Source organism: Triturus cristatus, chromosome 6 (assembly GCF_964204655.1).
Source record: "Triturus cristatus chromosome 6, aTriCri1.1, whole genome shotgun sequence".
NCBI classification, from domain to species: domain Eukaryota; kingdom Metazoa; phylum Chordata; class Amphibia; order Caudata; family Salamandridae; genus Triturus; species Triturus cristatus.
Genome location: NC_140589.1, coordinates 614522442 through 614534483, shown reverse-complemented (window position 1 = coordinate 614534483; position 12042 = coordinate 614522442). Strand labels below are relative to the sequence as shown.

At 44.6% G+C, this 12042-nt stretch overlaps 1 protein-coding gene across 4 annotated transcripts in view; it reads right to left on the bottom strand.

The window, feature by feature from the left end:
* ORC3 (origin recognition complex subunit 3) overlaps positions 1-12042 on the bottom strand; it is a 293597-nt gene that overhangs the window by 29834 nt on the left and 251721 nt on the right. For all 4 annotated transcript variants that reach the window (XM_085611096.1, XM_085611093.1, XM_085611094.1 and 1 more), the window contains one exon: positions 9132-9232. In XM_085611096.1, coding sequence (XP_085467222.1) covers positions 9132-9232 — 101 coding nt within the window. The remainder of the gene's footprint in view (positions 1-9131; positions 9233-12042) is intronic.

The window sequence follows — 12042 nt, the reverse complement described above, 5'->3', positions numbered from 1 at the left end:
GAAGATCAGGTCTTTAGAGAGGAGATTAGAGGCGAGATAGCGGATTATTTCCGACCCAATACCGGGACAACGGCATCACTGACCACAGAGTGGGATGCTTATAAGGTGGTTTTGAGGGGCCAGTGTATCACGCACGCCACAGGAGTCATCATGAGGGAAGTAGAGGTGGCAGAGTCGGCTCTCAGGGAGGTGGATCGCAGAAGGCCAGGGCACCCAGAGCTCCAATGGGCACTCCTGGATGCAAAGGAGGAAGTGACAAAACAAACAGAGAGGCTCAGGAACTTTGACTACAAGAAATATTTAGAAAGCACACACACTGAAAGGGACAAGTCGGGATCGCTCCTGGCATGGCTGACGTACCCGGTGAGCCGGGGCTACCCCCTAGTGGAGATAGAGGATGAGTGGGGGATCGAACACTTCACGCAGGGAAAAAATCAATGAGGTCTTTGCACGCTACTATGCCAAACTCTATACAAAGACATGCGTATGCGAGCTGGCGGACTACCTGACTGATCTACCTCTGACACGCCTGACCCCTGAAATAGCAAAACTATTAGAGGCCGATATTACGCAGAGGGAGATACGGGTTGCCATCAAGGGTATGGCGCGCAATAAAACACCGGGTACAGATAATCTGCCGGACTAATTTTATGCAACACATGGGGACGAGCTGACCCCTCTTCTGTCCACAATGTACCAGAAGGCCCGAGAACTGGGGGATCTACACGAAAGTGCCAGAGAGGCCCTTATTATCCCCATACCTAAACCGGGGAAGGAACCCCATGACTACACGGCCTACAGACCATTGTCCATGTTGAACATGGACTATAAAATCCTGAGCAAAATCCTTGCGACTCGCTTACTGTCACACATGCCTCCTCTAGTTCACCCAGACCAGGCGGGATTTATTCCGGGGCGGAACACTGCCATAAATATCAGACGACTCCTGGCGGTAATGGACTCTGAAGGGTACAATAAGCAAGACGCGGCAGTGTTCGCAGTGGACATAGAGAAGGCATTCGACAGCTTAGAGTGGCAGTATTTATATGTAGTCCTGGTCAAGATGGGCCTGGGGGAGGGATTCCTGAAGTGGGTGCGGCTCCTGTACACAGCCCCTACAGCCCACATGCGCACTGGAAGAGTCAACTCACCTAGGCAGAAGGTGGAGAGAGGTACCTGGCAGCGATGCCCCCTTTCCCCCTCCTGTTCGCTCTGGCCATGGAACCACTAGCGTGCAGGGCCAAGAGCGGCCGAGAGTGCAGGGGTCTAGAGACGACAACAGGACAGTATTTTATAGCACTATAAGCGGACGATCTTTTGATCTTCCTGCGCAACACGGCGGGCGAATTGCATGGGGCACGCGCCATGCTGGCCTGCTTTGGCATCGTATCTGGCCCTGGCAAAAATCCAGCCTGTATCCGCTAGCCCAGGACACCCCCCCGGCGCATACTTTGGAACGCTTGCGGTGGGAACTTAGCTGCCTACAATACTTGGGAGTTAAAATTTACCATGACGCAACAGACCTCCTGGAAGGTAATGTGGGCAAGGCAGTGAGGTCGGCGAAAGCGGCGATGGACTTCTGGAGCACACTCCTGCTTTCTGTGGTTGGGAGAGTGGCGGTCCTAAAGATGGTAATATTGCCACGCCTATTATATTATTTTGGGACTCTACCAGTATGGATCTCACGGGCGATATTCAAAGAATTAGACTCGACGGTCACGTCCTTTATTTGGGGTGCAGGCAGGTGGGTGCAAGGATGGTGGAAGTTAGCAAACAGTACCTGAATTACCACACGAGCAGTGGACAGATTTTAGGGGAGAATCATCAGATTCCAGATACCAAGGGCAGACTGTGGTGGTGCTGAGGTGGTGGTGTGCGGATGTGGATGTGATGAGGTGGTTGTGTGCTGATGCGGAGGTGATTCTGAATGAAACTCAGGTGGTGCTGAGTGATGCTGTGGTGCTGAGTCATGCTGAGGTGGTGGTGCTGCTGCACTGGTGCTCAGGTGGTACTGAGTAATGCTGGGTTGATGCTGAAGTGCTGCTGCGTTAGTGCTGAATTGCTGCTGAGGTGGGGCTGCGCTTGAGGTGGGGCTGCGCTTGAGGTGGAATTGCGCTTGTGGTGGTGCTGCGCTGGTGCTAATGTGGTGCTGCGCTGGTGCTAAGATGGTGTGTGCTAGTGCTAAGGTGGCATGGATGTGCTCTGGAAAGGGGAGCTTTGTAGCAAAATAGGAATCTCAGAGAGAAATAGCAGCTGAGGTCATGCGAGAAAGAAAAGCTGGAGCTGTGAGGGGAAAGAAGAACTAGGGTGAAAAAGAATGAGGGCAGATAGGGAGAGAGTAGAGTGTACCTGGAGTTAAACCAGGGGAAGAAGTGCTCTTGTGGAGAACAGAGGATAACATAATTGGGTAGGGAAAGAAACGCGATTCTAAAGAAGGGAGCTGAGCCAAAGGAAACTGAGCCCTATTCAGAGGGGGAAGGAGAGCTAGGTGGTGAAATAGAGCAGTGTTCCCACTGCCTGACTCATCTGCGATTCATTGGTGATATTCATATCATCCTGTGATATCCCTGAATCACCTTACTTTTAGCCTTGAAAGGTTGGCGGCCATATAAGTGCTCGGGGCATGGTGTGCACCTGTGCACAGTGCCCTTACTCGCAGTATAAAATGGGCACTGTGCACAGACAATGGTCCTGCCCATTAAGACCAACATTACTAAATATATATGTTTTGCTTCTTACGCACGTCAAAACTGTAGTGCCTAAAACAGTTATTCCCCGAAACGCTGTAGTGATGTATGTCCTCTCCCTCGTGCATTGTCATGGGGCCCACCCGGATCAGAATCCTCGAGAAGAGTCAGTCGGCTGTTTACCCCATGCAGGGTGCGCAGAGGCTGGTGTACTTGGTGCCGATCGTCCTGCAGGAATGACCCTCTGCAGCGTCCATTGTTACCGATGTTCCCTGGAAGCAGCGCAGAGGATGATTACGTCAGGGATGTCCCGGTATTGTTACTCATCTGGAGATAACATTTGCTTCTGATCAGAACTGCAGAGACAGCTTTTGTACGAGAGAAATCCCGAAAGGAAATTGTGCTCGCCTCAGAACATCACCCCGCCTTTCCTTTCTCTAAGCCTCCCATCAGAACCCTGTCCACTTTCATGGGCTGTGCTGAACGTAAGCAGCTTAGCCACCCTTGGAAAAGACAGAGAGAAACCCTTAGAGAGGCAGCACGCGACAGAAAAAAGTCTAATGAACAAGGGCTACTGCGTGCCATTTGTGACCTTTTTGGCATCAAGAGCTCAGCAGCAACAAACGCATCTTTTATGGTTCAGCCGCGCGCACGGACGGCCACCCGGCATGAATTTTACCTCATATATTCCATGCTGAACAAGACCTTGCTGTCTCTGAGAGGAATGTCAAGACCTCCATACTTAGTCCGAATATTGGGTGGTTATCGAAAGTAACCGGGCGAATTGTGAAATAAGCAAACAGCAAGAGGACTAGATCAAAAAGAAAAGTCTTTTTTTGTGATAATTCGGGTACCAATAAAGGAAAGGCTAGTAAAATACATTAAGGCAAGTGAAATACATTAAAACTTGTCAAATAAATGCATGGTAACATTTTTTATCTTCCTTATTATCAAATAAGAAAGATAAAAGGGAAGATAAACAAGCCCGGGAGTGGTGCGCGCGCTGTAAGGAATGCAGCTGCCATCGAAACCTGATCCAGAACAGATGGCACCCTGCACGCTCCCAAGACCCCCAGGCCATGGGAGGGCAAGTTTTGAGGAGAGGCGGGACAAGCACCCGTCTTTGGCCATTTGCGTGCTTTCAATTATTGAAAGCCACACGCAAAGGCCAATGGGATGTGTGGGAGGAGGCACACCCACACGGAGAAGGCTCTTGGAAGTCTGAAGTGATTCCAAGAGCCCTCTCCTAGAGCAGCGCTCTAGTCGAGACCTAACAAAGTATACTGATAACTAAGTGCTTTTAAATTTAGATATAGAAAAATACTGTATAATTTTAAAATGAGTTACAAAATGTGTATAAAAGGCAAAACAACCCCTGGCAATGCCAAACCAATGTAAAGCTGACAGCAGCCCTGAAATTGAAGGGTACTACTTTCTAAGAAGATGTGCACAATCAAAATGCCATCGCTAACACTGAACTATGCTGTGGTTGAAAATGTGAAAAAAGTAAACCTGACCAAAAGCATGTGCACACACATGCACGAACACACACACACGAACACACATAGAGAGAAAGAACAATACATATATATATGTATCGTCATGAGGCTGTTGGGCTTCTTGGCCTCCTGCATCCTGCTAGTGACTCATGCCCATTGGCTTATGTGAGATCTACAGTGGGACCCGTAGTGATACTTAATTATGTCACTTTAACCTTTGTTTTTTTCAGTGAAAATATATCTATCTATCTATCTATCTATCTATCTATCTATCTATCTATCGCTATATCTATCTATCTATCTCTATCTATATCTTTATCTATATCAATCTATATCTATCTATATATATATATATCTATATATCTATTGATCAATCGATAGACAGATATAGATAGCTATATATATTTTCACTGAAAACACAAAGGTTAAAGTGACATTATAGTTGGGTATTACTTTAGGTCCCACTGCAGATCCCACATAAACTAATGAGCATGAGTCACTAGCAGAATGCAGGAGGCCATGAGGCCCAACCGCCTCAGGGTCACTCTCACCAAAATCCAGGATAAAGGCTGAAACATTGGTATCATAGCTGGAATATCCTGGACTCGCAGTTCAGGTGGATAGGCCAAAAACTGCACTATGTCCAGAACAGCTCAGATAAAAGGAAGCATCTGAGAGGAAATCAGGTGGGACTTAGGTACATTAATAGTGTACCCCAGCAAATGCAGGAGGTTCACCATGGTCTGGAGGTGGGAGACAACTGCCAGGGGTTAGCCTGCCTTCAAGAGCCAATCATCGAGGCAGGGGAAAGACTGGAATACCTGACCTCCGTAGATGTGCTGCCACCACCGCCATCACCTTGGAGAACACCTGAAGGGTGAACTGAAAGTGCTCTTGGCACACTGCTGGCCCAAGTACTCCATTTCTTTGATACCTAAAACACTTCAGGTCCACCAAAAGATGTATTTTTAAACGTTCAAAGGTTCAAAGACCCCTAACTCCAAATCTCCATCTGCTCCCAATAGCAAATTACACTTAAATGATATTTCAAGGCTATCCCCATGTTACTCTATGGGAGAGACAGTCCTTGCAATAGTGAAAAACAAAATTAGCAGTATTTCACTATTAGGACATGTAAAACACACCAGTACATGTCCTAACTTTTAAATACACTGCACACTGCCCATGGGGCTACTTTGGGACTTACATGTAGTAGAAAGGGGGGGGGGGGGGGGGTCTGGGCCTGACAAATGAGTGACACTGCCAGGTCGACATGGCAGTTAAAAAATGCACAGACAGACACTACAGTGGCAGGTCTTAGTCATGTTTGCAGGGCTCCTCTTGTGGGCGGCACAATCAGCACTGCAGGCCCACTAGTAGCATTTGATTTACAGGCCTTGGTCACACCTGGTGCACTTTACTAGGGACTAACTAGTAAATCAAATATGCCAATCACGGATAAACCAATTACCATTACAATTTAGACAGACGGCATATGCACTTTAGCACTGGTGAGCAGTGGTTAAGTGCACAGAGTCCTAAAATCAACAAAAACAGGTAGAAAAAAAAAAAGGAGGAAGAAGGCACAAGGTTTGGGGATGACCCTTCAAAAAAAAAACAGGCCTAACACAGAGTCTGGTCACCTCCAAGGGGGGTCCTTTATGACCGAGTAGAGATGTTTTATGATTAGTGAGTTGTTTCAGAGCGGGATACGTCCATTCTGGTCCAAATAGACCAGATCTGGCAAATGGGTAGGATTAGTCAGCTAGAATTTTGTAATCTGTAGATGAGAAGAGAAATCGGTCTACATAACGACGTGGAGGTAGTGCTTCGGCAGGGCTTAAGTATAGGCACAACCAGGGCCTCATCACAGTGAAGATGGGAGCATCCATAGTTTCTTGGCCTTATGAAAGAGTTGAAGGAGTCTTGGAGCCAGACAGGCCTAGTAAGTTGCATAAAATTAAAGCGGTAGGCCGTCACTCCTGGGCGAACAGCCTGTTAGGAGGGGACATATCGTATGTTTACTGTCATGCCCCTTAAAGGGATGCCTTGTGTCCCACCAGCACTTGGGGCAGAGTGATGTCCCTCAGGAATGAACACTGCGAGTCAAAAGTTGAGGCCCCTCACCCATTTAACATGGCATTTTAGGAATGAAAAACAAGGATAAACTCCCTTGTGCAGTCCTTGTCGTGCCTCCCTGGTCCCTAATAATATGGATGTGAGCCCATGTGTGATGTGATGTGGTGTGATGTGCCGAGCTAATAGTCTCCCCAGTCTATAGGCCTTTGCATGGGTCTGAGTAACATGCGCTGTCCAGGATAGGCGTTCCATCAATGTTGCGTGGCTGTCCCACTCCAAATCTTCACTAGAGGGGCAGTAAAGCACATGCCCTCACCTCCAGTGCCTTCAGGGAATTCTCAATATCTCAAAGATGAGAGGCTTGGACTTGGTGGGTCTATGTGACTGTTTTGATGCATACATAAAGGCTTTTCATTGCACTAGGGGGTGGAGGTCGTGTCCGAGTTGCAAAATAATCAGTGATCACTTTCTGGTGGATTTGAAAGCAGGGTCTTCCAGCCACAGTGCTTGTAGTCACCATGTCGGGACTGAATGGAGTACTTTCCACCATTGTGTATCAACCTGCAGTGGGTTATGATCTGAGGAAGTCTTAGCCAGGTAGGACATGTGCACGACAGAGGTGAGGAGGTTGGCCAAGACCACTATGCTGTCCAATAAAGCGTGTAGCCTGTGAAGGTGGGAGAAGTCTCCTGAGCTAGGGGTACATAGCTCGCCACACATCTACTAGGGACCAGTGATGCACCAAGTCAAATAGTCCTTCAGGAATGCTTGTAATGTCTTGTGAGATGTATAATATAAAGAACTTTAACTTCTGTTCTTCTTGCTAAGGGAAACCAAAGCAGATTTTTCAATGTCAGAGAGAAATACTCTCTCCTTGAGAGAAGTACAGACAGCTTAATTTGTTGTGATCAGTAGATTTCAAATTCTCTTTCCTGGCAGTTCCAGATGAAGTGCCCTAGAATAACCAAATCCAGATCCCACCAGGATGGTCACAGCTCAGACGAGTGATTAAAATCTTGGATAGAAGAGGGTATTTTTCAAAATCCTTTGATGAAAGCAGCATCATTGTCCTACTTTCTCCAGCTGCAGGAACTAAGATAGTTGTTCGCTCAGGAATCACACGCACATACTTTATGAAGATGACAACTCCAATTTTTCTTGGACTACACAGCACAGCAAAGAGTCCACCTCCTGATGTCAGGCAGAAACAATTGGGAGATATTATTTTGCTTAGTTTGAACAGCAAGGGCATGTCACCGGTTTTAAAGAACTGAACACTCAGAGACTCCATATCTGAAGGAATGAGTTAAATGGAAAGTCATATGCAAAAGGGTCACTGTTTGTGTAGCTCTGCATTCTGTTTTTAATTTGGAAAAGCAAAGTCTTGAGGCATTGTAATGTAAATTCTAGTTTTATTGATGCACCTGAGTATTGAAATGGTAATGCTTAACTGCATTAAATAGACTCTATACCATATTTCACTCATTTCTCTTTTGTCATTAAAGTCTGATTGTCAAGAGAAATAAAAGATGGGCAACATGGGTATGCCTGGCAACACTAGTCTACTAACGGGTTGTGTATTCATACATTGCTCTTACAGGTTCATAGATGAGGAATAATAATATGGACTGAGGGAAAGACAACTAGATTTATATAGTGCCACCTAATTACAGGCATAGGAACAGCCAAAAGAACTGTACCACAAATCCCGAGACCATCGCGTGGCACAATATCAGAATTGCAAGTCTAGAAGAGCCTCAATATCTTCCCTCATCCCACAATCGTGCAAGCCCTGAAGGCCATACTCTTTTCTGATTAGATTCACTGACATTGTAAAATGCAGAGCATACATGCAGGTTTTTAGCGTTTTGGAAAGATGGGAATACTGTACCTTGAAGGACAGGGAGACCGGAAGATCTTCTTCATTTTAGGTTCATCATACAGCAGCGTCCTACCCACAGGGCACCCAGCAGCAACTGACACAAAGGACTTGGTAGCTAGGCACCAAGCATATTCTACATTCTAGAGCTGCATGCATGGGTGTTCCACATTCAATAGATAGGAGTCAGCAGATGCATACAAGGCAATAAAATAGGTAAATACCACATGTACCCTAGAAGATAATGAATCATCAATTAACCTAAACAGCCCACGATGTTGGCGTAAGTTAAGCTACTCGGTTAGTGAATATAAAGGAACAACATTTCCACTTTCCATGTGCTAATAACAGAAATGATATGGACAGAGAAATAAAACAATACATATATTTTGCTGGGATAGCAATCCAGGCTATACTGCAAATTCTTACTGAAGGTAAATTAGCTTGAGACTCTGAGGTAAACCAAAGTAAGACAATGGAGGGTGCTTGGCCGATAGATTAATTGGAACAAGGAAGTTAAGTCCGAGCCCTCCAGTTTCGCAGGAATTAATCAGACAACCATTAGCTCTACCGTGTGACCTGCCTTAAAAGAGAGTTAGTAGAACCACAGCTCTCGCCTGCGGTGCATGAGACATTAAATGGAATACAGAGCAATATTCAAAACATCAGCTTCATGGAATAGATTGAGGAGTACAGAGGTTCTCAGATGCCACAAGAGCGAAGACTGCCTGGGAATTCACTTGATTAGTGAAATTCAATAGCTTTTTGTAACAAATGGTAATCAACTGTGCTAATTTCGGAACTGACAGATAGCCTTAAGAAAGAATGGGATGTGTGAAAATGGAAAGCTACAAAACCAACAGATCATATTCTGAGAAATGCTGGGGTAGAGTAGGCTACGTACATAGTATGTCCTCTAACTAGCCCGAAAGGGAACTGAAGATGAGGGATGTGGAAAATAGTCAACATAAAGAAAATTATTCTTACCTTCTGAAGATGATACAGATCAGTTTTCTGCAATGTCTTCTGTGGTGAAACGTCTTCTTCCTCCCCGTTCCTGGGTTGTTCCACTTGACCAGAATCTACACCTATTTGACAACAAACGGTTCAGAAAGGTTTAGCAACAGCCAGTGTCAAACAGCAGAGATAAACTGGTTTTCTTGTTTCTATGAAAGGAAATAAACTTAAAACGGAATACATTATTAAATCAAACTGTTATGGAAAGGACTGTAAACGTAGCAGGCGTTACACCCCAAATTATCATTTACACTGTGGATAATTGCTGCCTGGTTATTCTATACTTCCTTCTAAGGAAAGTCAGCCTTGCGTCAGGAGCAAGTACTGAAGGTCAAAAATATCAACAAATGGTTACTTGCTGGTTTGTGTTGACCAATGTTCCCTGTCACTACCTAAATAAAGAAAGATAAACTGCATAAAACAAGCATTCGACTTACTTATCTAGGAAGAGAAACTGGAAGACAGAGACCACTGCAGACGTAAAAGCCTTACTGACAGTGGATCAACAATGACTATCTTCAAGGATGAAATGCCCCATATTAGAGCAAGAATAATTTATGTGCAGCTGAAATATGAATAAAGGCATACGTGCCAGTCCCTACACAGTGAGAAACAGGTTACCAATATTCAATGTATAAATAAGTTTGACTGAAGATCATTTCATCAGTTCAACAACCTTTTTTTGTGGCAATGTTTATTTAACTGTATACACATGATTCTAAACTGTTTTGCTTTTCTTTCTGCTGAGTGGATATTCTGGACTGGACATCAATTGGTGAATGTTCGATCAGACTTAATAATACACTGCCTGGTATTGTTGAAGTGAATCCAAAAAAATGCCTTTTTTTTCAAAATGATTCTTTCCATCATGTAAATACACTACAAACTTTGGGTCTGTTGGAAAGTGTATGTTGGAAATAAACATCAATTAAGTGGTGAGACAAATTACATCTGGAACAATTTAAGTTCTTTTTGAACAAGGAGATGTGTTGTTTAGGCAGACAAGGTAGTGAGCTGGGATAGGTGAGGTCTTGTTTAGGCAGACAAGGTAGTGAGCTGGGATAGTATAAGGTTGAGTTGTTGGACACAATAAATGTGGGGTACTGAGAGGGACGGTACGAATGAGTATATGGAGGTAGTAGAAGCATGAGCAGAGCACAGATCCAAACCGGCAAGCTTGTCTTAGTTCAGAGTAGAAATTGACCATTGGGCTTTTGACCTCGGTTCTGGGACTGATTGACCTAGGAGAAGCCGTGGAGATTATCTGGATCAGTATCTCCTTAACTGTAGGTCACAAGCTGATTTAAGTTGGGTTGCAAAAGTCCAAGCATTATATAAATGAATATGCTTTTTAAATTTTGTATTTATCTTGTCACATTTCCTGTGCTTTAAAGACCGGGGTCCAATGTCAAGCAAGGTCTTCTGAAAAATAGCTTCTTATTTTTTTTAACGTAGGATTGGTGTTTACAAATTCCTCTCACTTTGCAGCAAGAGAAAAAAAGTAAAGTGAATTATGGGACAATCTTTTTGGGGTATAGAGAGTTTGAAAGGAAAGAGTTGGATATCATTTTTTTAACACAACAAAATGTAAATGCCTGTACATATTCAGCAGTTAGGAACCCAAAACCGGAAGCAGTTTTTTTGTAAATTGGAAGTGTGTTGGAAACAAAGATTTTCATAGGATCAAAATAAATCAAGACACTTGGTGATGCACAAATGATAAATATTCACTGAAACCAGATTTCCACACATCATCATGTGCGTGAAATATATTTCAAGTAGTAAAGCTGTAGGTCTGTGCAAATGTAGTTGCCATGGCAATGGGAAATGTGCTGTTTGTAAATGACATTGTGCTACCACATAATGCTTTAGTTACATTAGAAACAATTGCCCGCCTCATGACCATTAAAGATAGGTGGGTCACGGAAGTTTGTCATTCTGAAATTGGGTCATGGTCCTAAAACGTTTGGGAAGTACTGGTTTGGATGGTTGGCTGGTGATGCTGGGCAACCAAAGTTACCCCTAGGTCTTTGCTCTCTACTGCTCCAAGTAGATGGGTACCCAGCAGCCTACTAACAGGACCAGATACTCAACTATTCCCAACTAAGGCGTGTTTTAGACTGAACTATATATGATGAAACTGGGCAAAGAAGATGTGGTCAAACTCGTGCTGTGGTGGGTATGCATGGCTTTGCAGTTTAGAGAAACAGATCTCGATCCCACTGCAAGGGAGAAAGGTATTCACTGTGAGGACAGAAGTGAGCCTCGAACTAAGAGCTTAACCATGTAGGTAAGTGTATCCGTCTGACTACTACTCCCATCCAAAACGATCGCTTTTCTACCAAGTGAATTAGAAAATGTCATGAATGTTTAGATTTTTAAAAATAGGCTTAGACATGAGCTCACTGGTTAGACTGTCCATTCTACATACCACGCGCCTTTGATCTAATACCAACAGAATCATTTGCAGTGAATACAAAGCGCTGAGAAAGTGTTCAATGAAAGATTTGAATGGAAAGAAGTTATCTGCGGATAGGTAACCCATTTCCCAGAGGTCCTGGCAACACTTCACTCACTCAGGCAGCCCTGCTTGTTCCACACAGACATCAGCAGACCCCCTCTACCGTTCCTCCTCCCACAACCGTGCAAGCCCTGGAGGCATAGACCCTGTTCTGTATCTGATGTGCTCTACTGACAGTGCAAAATGCACAGCTCTGAAATTATCAGTTTCTATGGTGCAGTAGCTCACACATGGCAAGTCTATTTCATTTGCTTTGTGGTACTGTAACCGTGTTGTCTCATTCGAAGTTCCAACTTCACAAATACGACAATACACTGAAAATAAAAGGAATCGATCAGCCGCCCAATCACGGTCGGAGTG